This window comes from Ictalurus punctatus, chromosome 12 (assembly GCF_001660625.3).
Source record: "Ictalurus punctatus breed USDA103 chromosome 12, Coco_2.0, whole genome shotgun sequence".
Classification (NCBI taxonomy): Eukaryota; Metazoa; Chordata; class Actinopteri; order Siluriformes; family Ictaluridae; genus Ictalurus; species Ictalurus punctatus.
Window position 1 is genome coordinate 28,543,681 of NC_030427.2, and position 12,530 is coordinate 28,556,210.

General features: G+C 37.9%; 1 protein-coding gene across 2 annotated transcripts in view; it reads left to right on the plus strand.

The window, feature by feature from the left end:
- Positions 1 to 8,956, plus strand: part of smad10a (SMAD family member 10a) — a 28,745-nt gene extending 19,789 nt beyond the window's left edge. Inside the window, exons 12-13 of one of the 2 annotated variants that reach the window (XR_006983317.2) lie at positions 782 to 4,241; positions 5,441 to 8,956. Coding sequence is in view for 1 of the 2 variants with exons in the window: in XM_017482534.3 (XP_017338023.1) it covers positions 782 to 993 (212 nt within the window). In the remaining variant the exon portion in view is untranslated. Of the gene's footprint in view, positions 1 to 781 lie in introns of both variants that reach the window. The other variant, XM_017482534.3, reaches the window with a different exon arrangement.
- The last annotated feature ends 3,574 nt before the right edge of the window (positions 8,957 to 12,530 follow it).

Consider the following 12,530-nt stretch of genomic DNA (forward strand, 5'->3'; position numbering starts at 1 on the left):
GAGTCTACAATCTCGAGACGCCTTCATGGATGCAAATACAGAGGGTTTACCTCAAGATGAAAACCACTGGGAACACTCGAGAGCAGAAAGGCCAGATTGATGCTTATGTTAGTTTGTCCAATTGCTTTTGCGCCTGTGAAACTGGGGTTTTGTTACACCGCTTGAATTAAAGCTGAAAGTCTACACTTCAATCAAATCAATCAATCGTCTCGCCGTCCAAATACTTATGGACCTGGCTGTATATTGTTTCAAAGACGTTCTGAAATTCGGTTCTAAGTCAAATGTGAATACTGAACTTAATGCCTGTGTGTGCATTTATTTCTCAATCAAAATCTGTTTGTTTTGTTTTTTTCCCAGTATGTAGTTTTTACTTAAAAAAAAAAAAAAAAAGCAAAGTCGTTTTTTTAATTTATTTAGCGCTTCAGTTCAGCCTGTTTGGGGAAAAGCCTCCTGGGTGAAGCTGGTTGAGAAGATGCCGAGAGTGTTCAAAGCTCTGGGAATACTGTTTTTTTCTTAGTCACTGCATAATTCCACATGTTGTACTCGTTCTTTCATAGACTTTACTTGTTGCTAACCCTCAGAGACGTTTATCAGCCCCGCTATTAATAACACACTACATTGAGTCTCAGTGTCTAAGCAAAACTTGGACAAAAACGTATGCGAAGTAGGAAGTCTGAGAGAGGTTGAGTTTTTCTTGGCCTTTTATTGGTACGGAATTAAGGAATCGTGTGTGCGGAAATCGAGATCTCCGGCCGTTATTGAGTCACGCTGCGATTCACAGGTCTCTCGGCAGCCGCAGGGATCGGCGTGGACGACCTGCGCAGGTTGTGTATCCTGCGTCTGAGCTTCGTGAAAGGCTGGGGACCCGATTACCCGCGCCACAGCATCACACACACACCCTGCTGGGTGGAGGTGCATCTCCACCGCGCCCTACAGCTGCTGGATGAGGTGCTGCACACCATGCCTCTGGCAGACCCTGGACCTTCTAACTGAGAGCAGGGAGAGATAACCACACACACACACACACACACACACACACACACACACACTCACATATACACTCTCACATACACACACAGTGATCATATCTCACGCACTGAGCAGGCACGGTTTACGTCTGCGCTTCAGTACTGTTTTTAAAGCGTCCTGGTTGACTTTCCCCTCATACCTGGAAAATGACAATATTCTGTTGGTTATTTGTGAATTTGCACCTTTTAACGTTTTTATAAAGTCGAACACACGGTGATGATTGGTAGGCAGCGAGGAAATCTAGTCTAAGTACGGCTAACGATATAGCTAGCTAGCTAGCATCACTGGCTAGCTGTATCGTTCTCACTAGTCTTAAATACAGACAGTGTAGAGGTGAAAAGACAACGAAGTCCTATCAGGAATACCAACATTTACCTCAGACGTGCTGGTAAATGGCTGAAAAAAAGAACGCGTATGACTAAAATGAAGCTTTGAGCGCACGCAGCGTGAACAACAAACGGAACATTTTACCGAAACGTGTCAACGTTGCGCCACGACTACATGAAGGTCTCAGAGCCGCCAGGGAAAGTAGTGTACTTTTAAAGTAGTGAATGCCACAAAAGTGGGCTGTTTATAGTGAATCATCATGTAAATACAGAGAACACGCCCCACTTACGCTTAGCATAGCCTACAGTACGTTACGCACGAGGCCGCGCTCGGGCGCGCTGATAAATGACGAAACACGGGGTATTTATTAGTGTAAAATTACGCCGCGAGCGAGTTTGATGTTAAGAGATGTGTGAGATGGCTTTCTAAATAGCGGGAATTCTAACTACCTGGTACCTGCAAGTTAGCGTGCCATTAGCAAGCTCGCTAACTTATCTAGCGGTGCGAAGTAATGAATTTAGACCCTCGTGAAATGGCTACAGCGAACCCGATCTGAACCACTAGACATGTTATCGTTCCTCATCTAATGTTGTACACAACTTCATCGACCGTTTTAGCTTTTCGCGTCGGAATACCTTCTGCGGCAGTCCATTTCCTGGCCTCTACGCACAGGTTCCATCCAAAACCATGAAGGATTCTCCATTTTTCTTTCTCTTAGGAGAATCCGTAACCCTCTACTGCATGAATTATTACATTTACGCCAAAAAATGTTTTTTTGTTTGTTTGTTTGTTTTTTAAAATGTATTTTATTTAATTCAAGTAATAAAAAAATCTAGGGGGGTAAATTGTTGCTATATGGCAACAGTGTACCATGATGGAAAGTATTATATAGTCAAAAATAACACAAAATGTATGAGATTACAATTCTGATTAATGCATTTTCCAGACTATAAGTTGGTGAGACTTTATTTCTTTGTAAAAGTTATATCTTCTCGAAAGGAATTACAGAGGTACAAAGTGTGTGGATGGATTTACTCACTCAAAATACATCGAAAATTTACATCCAGACATCTTTTAAATTCTTTCTCTTGAATTCTTCATTATTTCTGTTGAAATTATACAATTTAAATTTAAAAACGTCTGAAATTACAACCGTTTTTTTTTTTTTTTTTTTTTTTTTTACTTTGAATGTGAAAAAAAAAAAAAGTGAATACACTATTAGAGAAGTTGTTGTCTGAACGCACATACCACAGTTCCTTTATCGCATGTTGTTGCCGTCTGGCAACAATTACAATTGACCATTTAACAGAATACTCAAAACTTATAAACTTGTTGAAATGACCAAAATAAATAAATAAATAAATGTTAACTTAGCTCGGACAGTTTTTCGGTTTTGTCCTTTAAGTAGTTTTGCCTAAACATTGAAAAATGTATAACGTTTCGAGAGCCCGCTGAGGATGACCTTCGCCGTGCCGAAAAGGAAGTACAAACCAGCACTTCCTGGTCATCTGACACGGTATTTCTTTTGTCAAAATGTCAAAGTTAAAGCTTTCCAGTTAGATAACAAAATAGCAGTCTTGTATTATTGTCTATGGATAAATTCTAATATATACGGCAACGTCATGCAGTAAAGGGTTAAAGGGTCTATGTGTAAAAGTGTTTCTTTCTCAGAGAGAGATACAGGGCCAACTAGAAGCCCTTTAGAAAGCTAGGAACAGATGAGGAATGTTGTTTTTTTTTTATGGAACTGATCTTATTTTGAGTATAAAAGTCTCTTAAGATGGCGGCGGGGATTCAGTCGAAGGGAAGTGGAAGGAGGGCAAGTCGCCGAGGACGTGTTACGGACAGTACTGTAACGTAGCCTTGCTGTTTATCCTGTTGATTCATCTGAATGCAATCTATGGAGGTGTTCCATAGGGATCGAATGTACTTTTTTGCAGAATAGATGTATGTATTTGATTTAGCACTGCCTGTCTTCTGATTAATGCAAGTTTCCTCTAGGCACGTGCCGATAATCAGTTCCCGTGATAATATGATAAATATATATATAATATATATATATATATATATATCACGGGATTGTATATTGTTATCGAAGACTACCCCTGTGTTCCACTCAGGAGGAGGCCACCTAGGTAGGCCACATCATGGGCACCTTGTAAAAGGTCAAACGTGTCCCGTTTACATTTCATCATAACGGATAATTGTGATAATGCCATGAACTGCAATAAGTTTAATTAGTCGGCTATTGCGATAGGAGGATTTGATATCGGCACGCGCCTAGCTTTCACAGGGTTGAGTTCAGGGAAATAGCTTTACTGCCCGTACACTCTCAGAAGCCAAAAGGTGCTAAACTGTACCTTTTCTTGTCACCGGTAGGTAACGTGTACTGTACCTTTAAATCCTCACTAAATTAATATTAGATTTAAATAATAGTGGTCCTTAAGGAATAGCTAAGTATTTCAGCAGACTGGACCAAATAAATGAAAAAATACTGTAGCAGAACTTGAAAAACATATAAATAAATATGTAAATATAACATTTAAATAATAAACATATATATATATTAAAAAAAAGTTAACATTTTTTTGGAATGCGAAGCAGCTCTGTGATGTCCTCAGTTACGGCTAATCCGATCACGTGCGTTTATGTAAATTATTCAGCTGACGGAAGCTCATTGGTCCGCTATCTGCCCTCTTCCGCATACAGGAGCTCACAGGCGCCCATGATTGGCTAGTGTCGCTGTGATTGACACGGCAGAGAGGGTTCCCCTCTCCCACTCAGATAGCACGGCCGATTCGATCTCTTAGACGTCCATCCGTGGACGGCTGTGGCATCCATCGTCGTCTAGACGAAAGGGCGAAAGCTTTTCCGCCGCACTAAAGGTAAAAAAACGATCCCACCCGGAAAGAAGGAAAGGTACGGTTCAGCACTGCCTTTTTTGAGCGTGTGCACCGGTCCAGATTTGCACATGGTTGAATTATAGTAATAATAATAATAATACAGAATAGTATTCAATAATACAGAGAAATATTCTCTAATACAGAATAATTTGACTCACACACACACACATATACACACACACACACACACACACACACACACACACACACACACACGACGTCTGCAGGTTTGTTAAGTGCGTGATAATACCCACTCCTCAGAAGCCGGCTCCTTGAGGCCAAACTGTTCAGGAACTCTCTTCAGACGGAAAACAGGACAGACCTCGAAACCAGAACTCTCACTATATCCGTGCTTTGTGTTCCACAGCGTGTGAGGACAACACCTCCACTTCCCGTGCTCGTCCCGAGCGTGTCCGACGACCCACACGAGCGCAGCCTTCGAGCTCATTTATTTTCATACGGGGGAAAAAAAAGAGGAAAAAAAAAAAAAAAGAAAAGACGCCGAAACATCGTTCAGCTTTAAATTGGTGGTGTTGGTATTTGTGGTGCCGCCGTATGGTGTTTGTAGCAAATCATCTGCCGTGTGGTTGTACACCAAAGCCTCAGAATACCTCATCGTAATCGAGCACCCACCCGACGGTGGATCTTTATCTTTTAAGCCAAAAACGGGACATTATTTGCAGTCTTCATTTCACCTCACGCGTACGACGAGAGAAGATAGGACCACAACTCACCCAGCAACTGACTTAAAGCGCACACATATATATATATATATATTTTTTACATTTAATTTATTTAAGTCAATGTTTCCTAACTCAAGCCCATGAGTCTGCATTGGCCTACAGGAATATCCTAAACGCTAACTTCCGCAACAATAATGAGGGAAAAATATGACACCACGATACCTGATATGAATCACCACCAACAAACGTCAAGCCATAATCTGAAAATGTATCTATTCAGAGATTTCTGCTTATTTAAAAAAAATCAAACACACCCACACACACACACTCACACACACACAATATCTCCAGAGCTATTTTACGCACTGATGGATATATATCATTATGTTAATATATTACGATATCGCCCACCGGTAAAGTGTAACAATTAATGGTAGAGCTATTTCATGGTATACTGTTGTACCTGTGTATCGTACCGAATGTCTTTTCTATGCCTAGTTACTTTTAGACTAAAGCCTAGACTATGGCGTCCAACTCCAGAGCGACCTTCTCACGGAGGACCGTTTTCATCTCAGTTTATCGTGCACGCTCCGTCTGACCGAGATCTTCAACGGCCGGAGCGGGTGTGTAGGATTTGTGCAGGAAGGGGAAACAGACAAGAGGAACGTTCAACCTTTTAAATAAAATGTCAACAACAACAACAACAAAAAAAAAAAATAGACGATTGTATATACGTCACAGTGAGTATTATGTGAAACAGTATTGTATGTGCTCACGGATATGCATCGATAATGACGGGAGTGTTTAACCTTTATGCACTTAAGACACGGGTGAAAGAAGGGTGAGATGAGCTCGTACGCATACGCAGACCACTATTACTGTATTACTATTACGGCTTGCGTTACTTTTATGTTGGAGAATCCGGCGGCTTGGCGAGTCAGGCGTGTGCCGATGGATTCCGTCGGAGTACCGGAATGTTCAAAAACGACGTCGTTATCGTGGAGGTGTAAATATTTATACTCGGACCCCCGGTCCTGTTCAGAAGGCCGTTAAAGGTGCAGTCAGTGATTTTCACGTTGGAAAGACTTTAGGAATATTTGACGAAGCTCACCTCACATTTCTTATATAGCTTTAATATCATCATCCATCCATCCGTCTTCTATACCGCTTATCCTTTTCAGGGTCACGGGGAACCTGGAGCCTATCCCAGGATGCATCGGGCACAAGGCGGGGTACACCCTGGACAGGGTGTCAGTCCATCACACACACACTCACACACGCTTTAATATAAATCGCTTTAATAGAAAGAGGATTTAGAGGAGTGATCTCTGCGGAGCTGCGGATTCTGGAAATGTGTGCGTGTGTGGGGGGGGGGGCGGAGTTAGGGAAGACATCGTGCGGACCACCAACATCCAACCAATCACGACGAGGAGGCGTCTACGCTCGGCTGTCAATTAAAAACAATCTCAAAATTGCACGAGGATTAAGATCCTCACACTTTTTCCTATTAAGATCCTAACACTAGTTGGTTTCTTACTGTTTTGTGTTCGAATAATAATAATAATAATAATAATAATAATAACAACAAACATCAATTATATATATATATATATGTATATATATGTATATGTATATATTAGAGATGCTCCGATGTATCGGCCAATAATCGGTATATATATATCTTTACCCAACATTCCCTAAAATCACTGACTACACCGTTACCTGCTCGTTTTTGGTCATCGTTAATAATTTCCCTACTGTTTTCTTCTTTTCTTAACTTAATATTCGTGTCTGTAGCTCATCAAAGTCGTTTTTATCCGTCAGTACGGGATCTTACCGAGTGTTTTTTTTTTTTTTTTTTTTTTTGTGATCGTTGCGGCCAAAAACGCTTTGATTTTGCTGCGGCGCGTTTTGAAAAACATTTACGATGCGACGTGTGGATGATTTTTTTTGTTTTTTTTTTGTTTGGGGGGGGGGGGGGGGTGTTTTCTTTTTTGCGGAAATCTACTTCGCAGAAATCGGCGGAATCACAGTTGCACGAAATAGTTGAAATTCCTAGAAGGAACTGGTTTTATGATTAAGTTCAGCCGGCTATTATAAATACAACTGAGGCCAGGATTGTTGGCGTTAGCGAGCTAGCTTATAAAGCAGCTTTGTTAGTTACGTTGCTGTCTGTAAACCTGCCTCTTCAAAAACAAATGCTGTTTTTTAAAAATTATTATTTAGTTTTCAATAAATCTACACGCTGAACAGGGTGATTATTAATGAATAACTGGCGATCGCGTACAGTGAGACGCTTCAGATGTCGGTTGATGGTTAAAATACATTAGCTAGCTTATAAACTACGCCTTGTTACTTTATAGCTTGCTCGCCCGTAACTCGGATAAAACCCTGTTCAGAAATATTCATTTTATTTAGAGTGTTTATTAAAGCCACATAGTTACCAAGGGATTATCAGTGAATAAAGCGTATCACGTACGACGAGGCTGCTCCCGAGGTTTGTTGCAGTGTGTTAGCTAGCTTGTAAAGTGGCGTTGTTAGTTCGGTTCCCCGGCGTTAACTCCGTCGAGGTTTTATTTATTAGCAGCTTTTTATTAAGACTAGTTTATGAAGTAACTTCCGTAGACCATTCGGTCTCTGTTAACCTGAGTTTTACAAAGTTAGCTCGGGATTATTATTCGCGGATCAACGAGCAGCACGTGCACTACGATGAGACGTACCCCGCGGTTATCTGCGCTTAAAACGGCGCTACACGCGAACGTTTTTCAGACCGTCTGTAACACCGTTCAACGTTATAAACCGTAACGAGACGTTATATGATGTCCTTTATCGCTCCACGTTATAATGAGGCAACGTCGGCACACGTCTAATTTCTAATTAAGTCGTGTGACCTTTCCGAAAGGATCTTGTTTCATTTTTGTGGTTGTGTACGGGGTTTTTTGTTGTTTTTTCTGACAGCGACTATGGAACCCTCACTATGTCCGGAATGTATCTACTCCTCGTCAGCAGTTACACAGAGCTTTCAGGTTTCACGATGGACGCAAGAGTCCGGGTTGTGTACGACGTAGGCTCAGGTCACGCAGAGAACTCCAGGCCTCTGTGAACTTAAATACAGATACAATATTTACGCTTATCCTGCCTTTTTAAAAAATAAATAAATAAAAAAAATCATTCAGCATCGTTTCATACGTTTTTAGATGTACGCTGGTGAGATTCAAACCTGGACTTCAACCTGACGTCAGATCGGACCAGTGAGAATTGATTAACCCCGCCCCCTCCGATCTCTGATCCTGGTGCCACAAGTCCGTTCGGCTCTGCTTGAACTTGTACATAACATTTAATACACGAGCTGTCGGTGAATTAACATAGTGATTTTAAGCATTTGTTATGAAATAGAACATAGAGTTTAGTTTTGCTACCGCATAGCTTGCTAAGTACCGTAGCGCAGAAACAGACGTCGGGTCCGGACCCATCGGGCGTCGACCGTTCCGGACAACGTCTCCGTTTTTTGTTTGTTTTTTTTTGCCTTAGAACAAGGTGAAACGAAGGTCGGCGTCTCCCGCAGCTGCCGCCGTCGTGTGAGAGTAGGCTTGTTTATAACACCTTGTGTCACCGCTCCCACTTCTGCTACGATATATTTGGTGTTCTGTTGTAGCTTCTCTGAGAATAGAAAGTTTCCTTCAGTCATTGTTCATCAGGACAAACTAAAAAAGCGCTCGTCCCCCGTTTGCCTCTGATGCTTAATGAAGTTATAAAATACATGATGAAATCAAGTGTCAGTAACATGACAATCACCGAACTGGAAAAATCCAATCGAAAGCATTCCACGTGTTTCTTACAAAGTATTTATCAGTATGTTACCTGCTGTGAAAACTGGACTATTTTATTGATATTGTTATTTCAGTTAATGTTGTAATTAGAATTATTTTATTGTTGAAGGATGTTCGGCTCCTGTATGTTGACTGTACACCAAAGTTAAGTAAAAAAAAAAGAAAAAAGAAAGAATCATTTTGATACAGATACAGTGTGAGTGTTGTGTTTTATGGGACACTTTCCTTAGATTCTGAACCTCTAAATAAAATCTAATCCTCAGATTAAAATCTACACCTCTAAATAAAATCTAATCCTCAGATTAAAATCTATACCACTAAATAAAATCTAATCCTCAGATTAAAATCTAATCCTCAGATTAAAATCTACACCTCTAAATAAAATCTAATCCTCAGATTAAAATCTACACCACTAAATAAAATCTAATCCTCAAATTAAAATCTAATCCTCAGATTAAAATCTACACCTCTAAATAAAATCTAATCCTCAGATTAAAATCTAATCCTCAGATTAAAATCTACACCACTAAATAAAATCTAATCCTCAGATTAAAATCTACACCACTAAATAAAATCTAATCCTCAGATTAAAATCTACACCACTAAATAAAATCTAATCCTCAGATTAAAATCTACACCTCTAAATAAAATCTAATCCTCAGATTAATATTCATACCACTAAATAAAATCTAATCCTCAGATTAAAATCTACACCTCTAAATAAAATCTAATCCTCAGATTAAAATCTACACCACTAAATAAAATCTAATCCTCAGATTAAAATCTACACCTCTAAATAAAATCTAATCCTCAGATTAATATTCATACCACTAAATAAAATCTAATCCTCAGATTAAAATCTACACCTCTAAATAAAATCTAATCCTCAGATTAAAATCTAATCCTCAGATTAAAATCTACACCACTAAATAAAATCTAATCCTCAGATTAATATTCATACCACTAAATAAAATCTAATCCTCAGATTAAAATCTACACCACTAAATAAAATCTAATCCTCAGATTAAAATCTACACCACTAAATAAAATCTAATCCTCAGATTAAAATCTACACCACTAAATAAAATCTAATCCTCAGATTAAAATCTACACCACTAAATAAAATCTACACCACTAAATAAAATCTAATCCTCAGATTAAAATCTACACCACTAAATAAAATCTAATCCTCAGATTAAAATCTACACCACTAAATAAAATCTAATCCTCAGATTAAAATCTACACCACTAAATAAAATCTAATCCTCAGATTAAAATCTACACCTCTAAATAAAATCTAATCCTCAGATTAAAATCTACACCTCTAAATAAAATCTAATCCTCAGATTAAAATCTACACCACTAAATAAAATCTAATCCTCGGATTAAAATCTAATCCTCAGATTAAAATCTAATCCTCAGATTAAAATCTACACCTCTAAATAAAATCTAATCCTCAGATTAAAATCTTCACCTCTAAATAAAATCTAATCCTCAGATTAAAATCTACACCTCTAAATAAAATCTAATCCTCGGATTAAAATCTAATCCTCAGATTAAAATCTAATCCTCAGATTAAAATCTACACCTCTAAATAAAATCTAATCCTCGGATTAAAATCTAATCCTCAGATTAAAATCTAATCCTCAGATTAAAATCTACACCTCTAAATAAAATCTAATCCTCAGATTAAAATCTAATCCTCAGATTAAAATCTACACCACTAAATAAAATCTAATCCTCGGATTAAAATCTAATCCTCAGATTAAAATCTAATCCTCAGATTAAAATCTACACCTCTAAATAAAATCTAATCCTCAGATTAAAATCTTCACCTCTAAATAAAATCTAATCCTCAGATTAAAATCTAATCCTCAGATTAAAATCTTCACCTCTAAATAAAATCTAATCCTCAGATTAAAATCTAATCCTCAGATTAAAATCTACACCTCTAAATAAAATCTAATCCTCAGATTAAAATCTACACCTCTAAATAAAATCTAATCCTCAGATTAAAATCTAATCCTCAGATTAAAATCTACACCTCTAAATAAAATCTAATCCTCAGATTAAAATCTTCACCTCTAAATAAAATCTAATCCTCAGATTAAAATCTACACCTCTAAATAAAATCTAATCCTCAGATTAAAATCTAATCCTCAGATTAAAATCTACACCTCTAAATAAAATCTAATCCTCAGATTAAAATCTACACCTCTAAGTAAAATCTCATCATCAGATTAAAATCTACATCTTTTTTTTTTTTTTAAATCTAGACCCCAGATTAAGATCTAAACCTCTAAAAAAAAACACATCTAAATCTTAGATTAAAATTTAAACCTCAGATTAAAAAATACACATCTACATACAATAGAAATATCAAATTACAATCTACACCCAAGATTAATATCTACACAGATTAAAATCTACACCTCGGATTAAGATCTAAATCTCAGATCAAATTCTAAATCTCAGATTAAAATCTACACCCAGATTAATGTCTACATCCTGATTAATGTCTACATCCTGATTAATGTCTACACCCAGATTAAAATCTACACCTCTAACTAAGATCTAAATCTCAGATTCTTTGATGAATCCACTGGGATTAATTCTGACCGTCCACATGACCAGTATATCAGCATGGGTATGTCATATTTTTGAACATGTTCATAAAAATATACAAGAAGTATTAAAAAATGACACTCGTTCTTTCATTCAGAGTGAAACCTAACATGAAAAAGCTTTTTTTTTTTTTTAATGTGTACAGAGCACTCATTTCATTATGCATTATATTTATCAATTAATAAACCTAATAAATATGAACTTAAGTTTACTTAAAATTGTATTTGATTGTGATTAAAGTTTATGCTGGTAATGTTGTAAAGGCTCCTTGTAGCTGCAGGTTTAACAGTTATTAGAGCCAGATGTATTTTATTATTATTATTAAAATATTTTTTGAGAAGTCTGAGAGTGTCTCTGTACCTGCACTACACCCGTGTCCTGCTCACAGTGGCCTGCAGACGGCGCTAATGAGCTTTAACGTGGTGTCGGTACCCTGAGCATCACTTCCGGGCCAAGTGCTGTTTCCTCCTGCATCCCAAAGCATCCTGCTTCTCCTCCTCACTTCCTGCTGTGATCCTATTGGCTGAAGTGGAACCGCCTAGCAACCACCAGTATTGGTGCATGTATATGAACTGTTCATATATATATATATATTAATGCTCTCGTTTGTAAACTTTATATAAAAAAAACAACAAACAATTAAGGAAGGAATGAAGCTGATGAAACTTACCATTTAAATTGAACAACAACAATAAAAATTGGATTAAAAAATGGATAAATAGCCATAACAACCAACAACTCTATTATTTTTTTCTTATCATTAATATGTACATTTATGAATGAAAAGAGTTAAATATAACACTTTTAACAGCGGGCATTGTCACAAAGCAGCTTGGACATTAATTCGGATATAGATATAGACGTAGGTTTGTCCCTAATGCGCAAGTCAGGGGCGACGGTAGTGAGGTGAGGAAAATCTTCCTGAGACGACATGAGGAAGGAACCCTGAGAGGAACCAGAGTCAAAGGAGAAACCATCCTGCTCTGGGTGATGCCGGACAGAGCGATTATAAACCGTTACTCTTCTACAGCTGTGTACTAGAGAGTCAAGCAGCGCTGAGGGTGTTGGAAAGATCTTCAGTATAAGCTCCAGGATCATTTTCTATACTTCAGTAGAGTTTTAGTTTTGAGTCG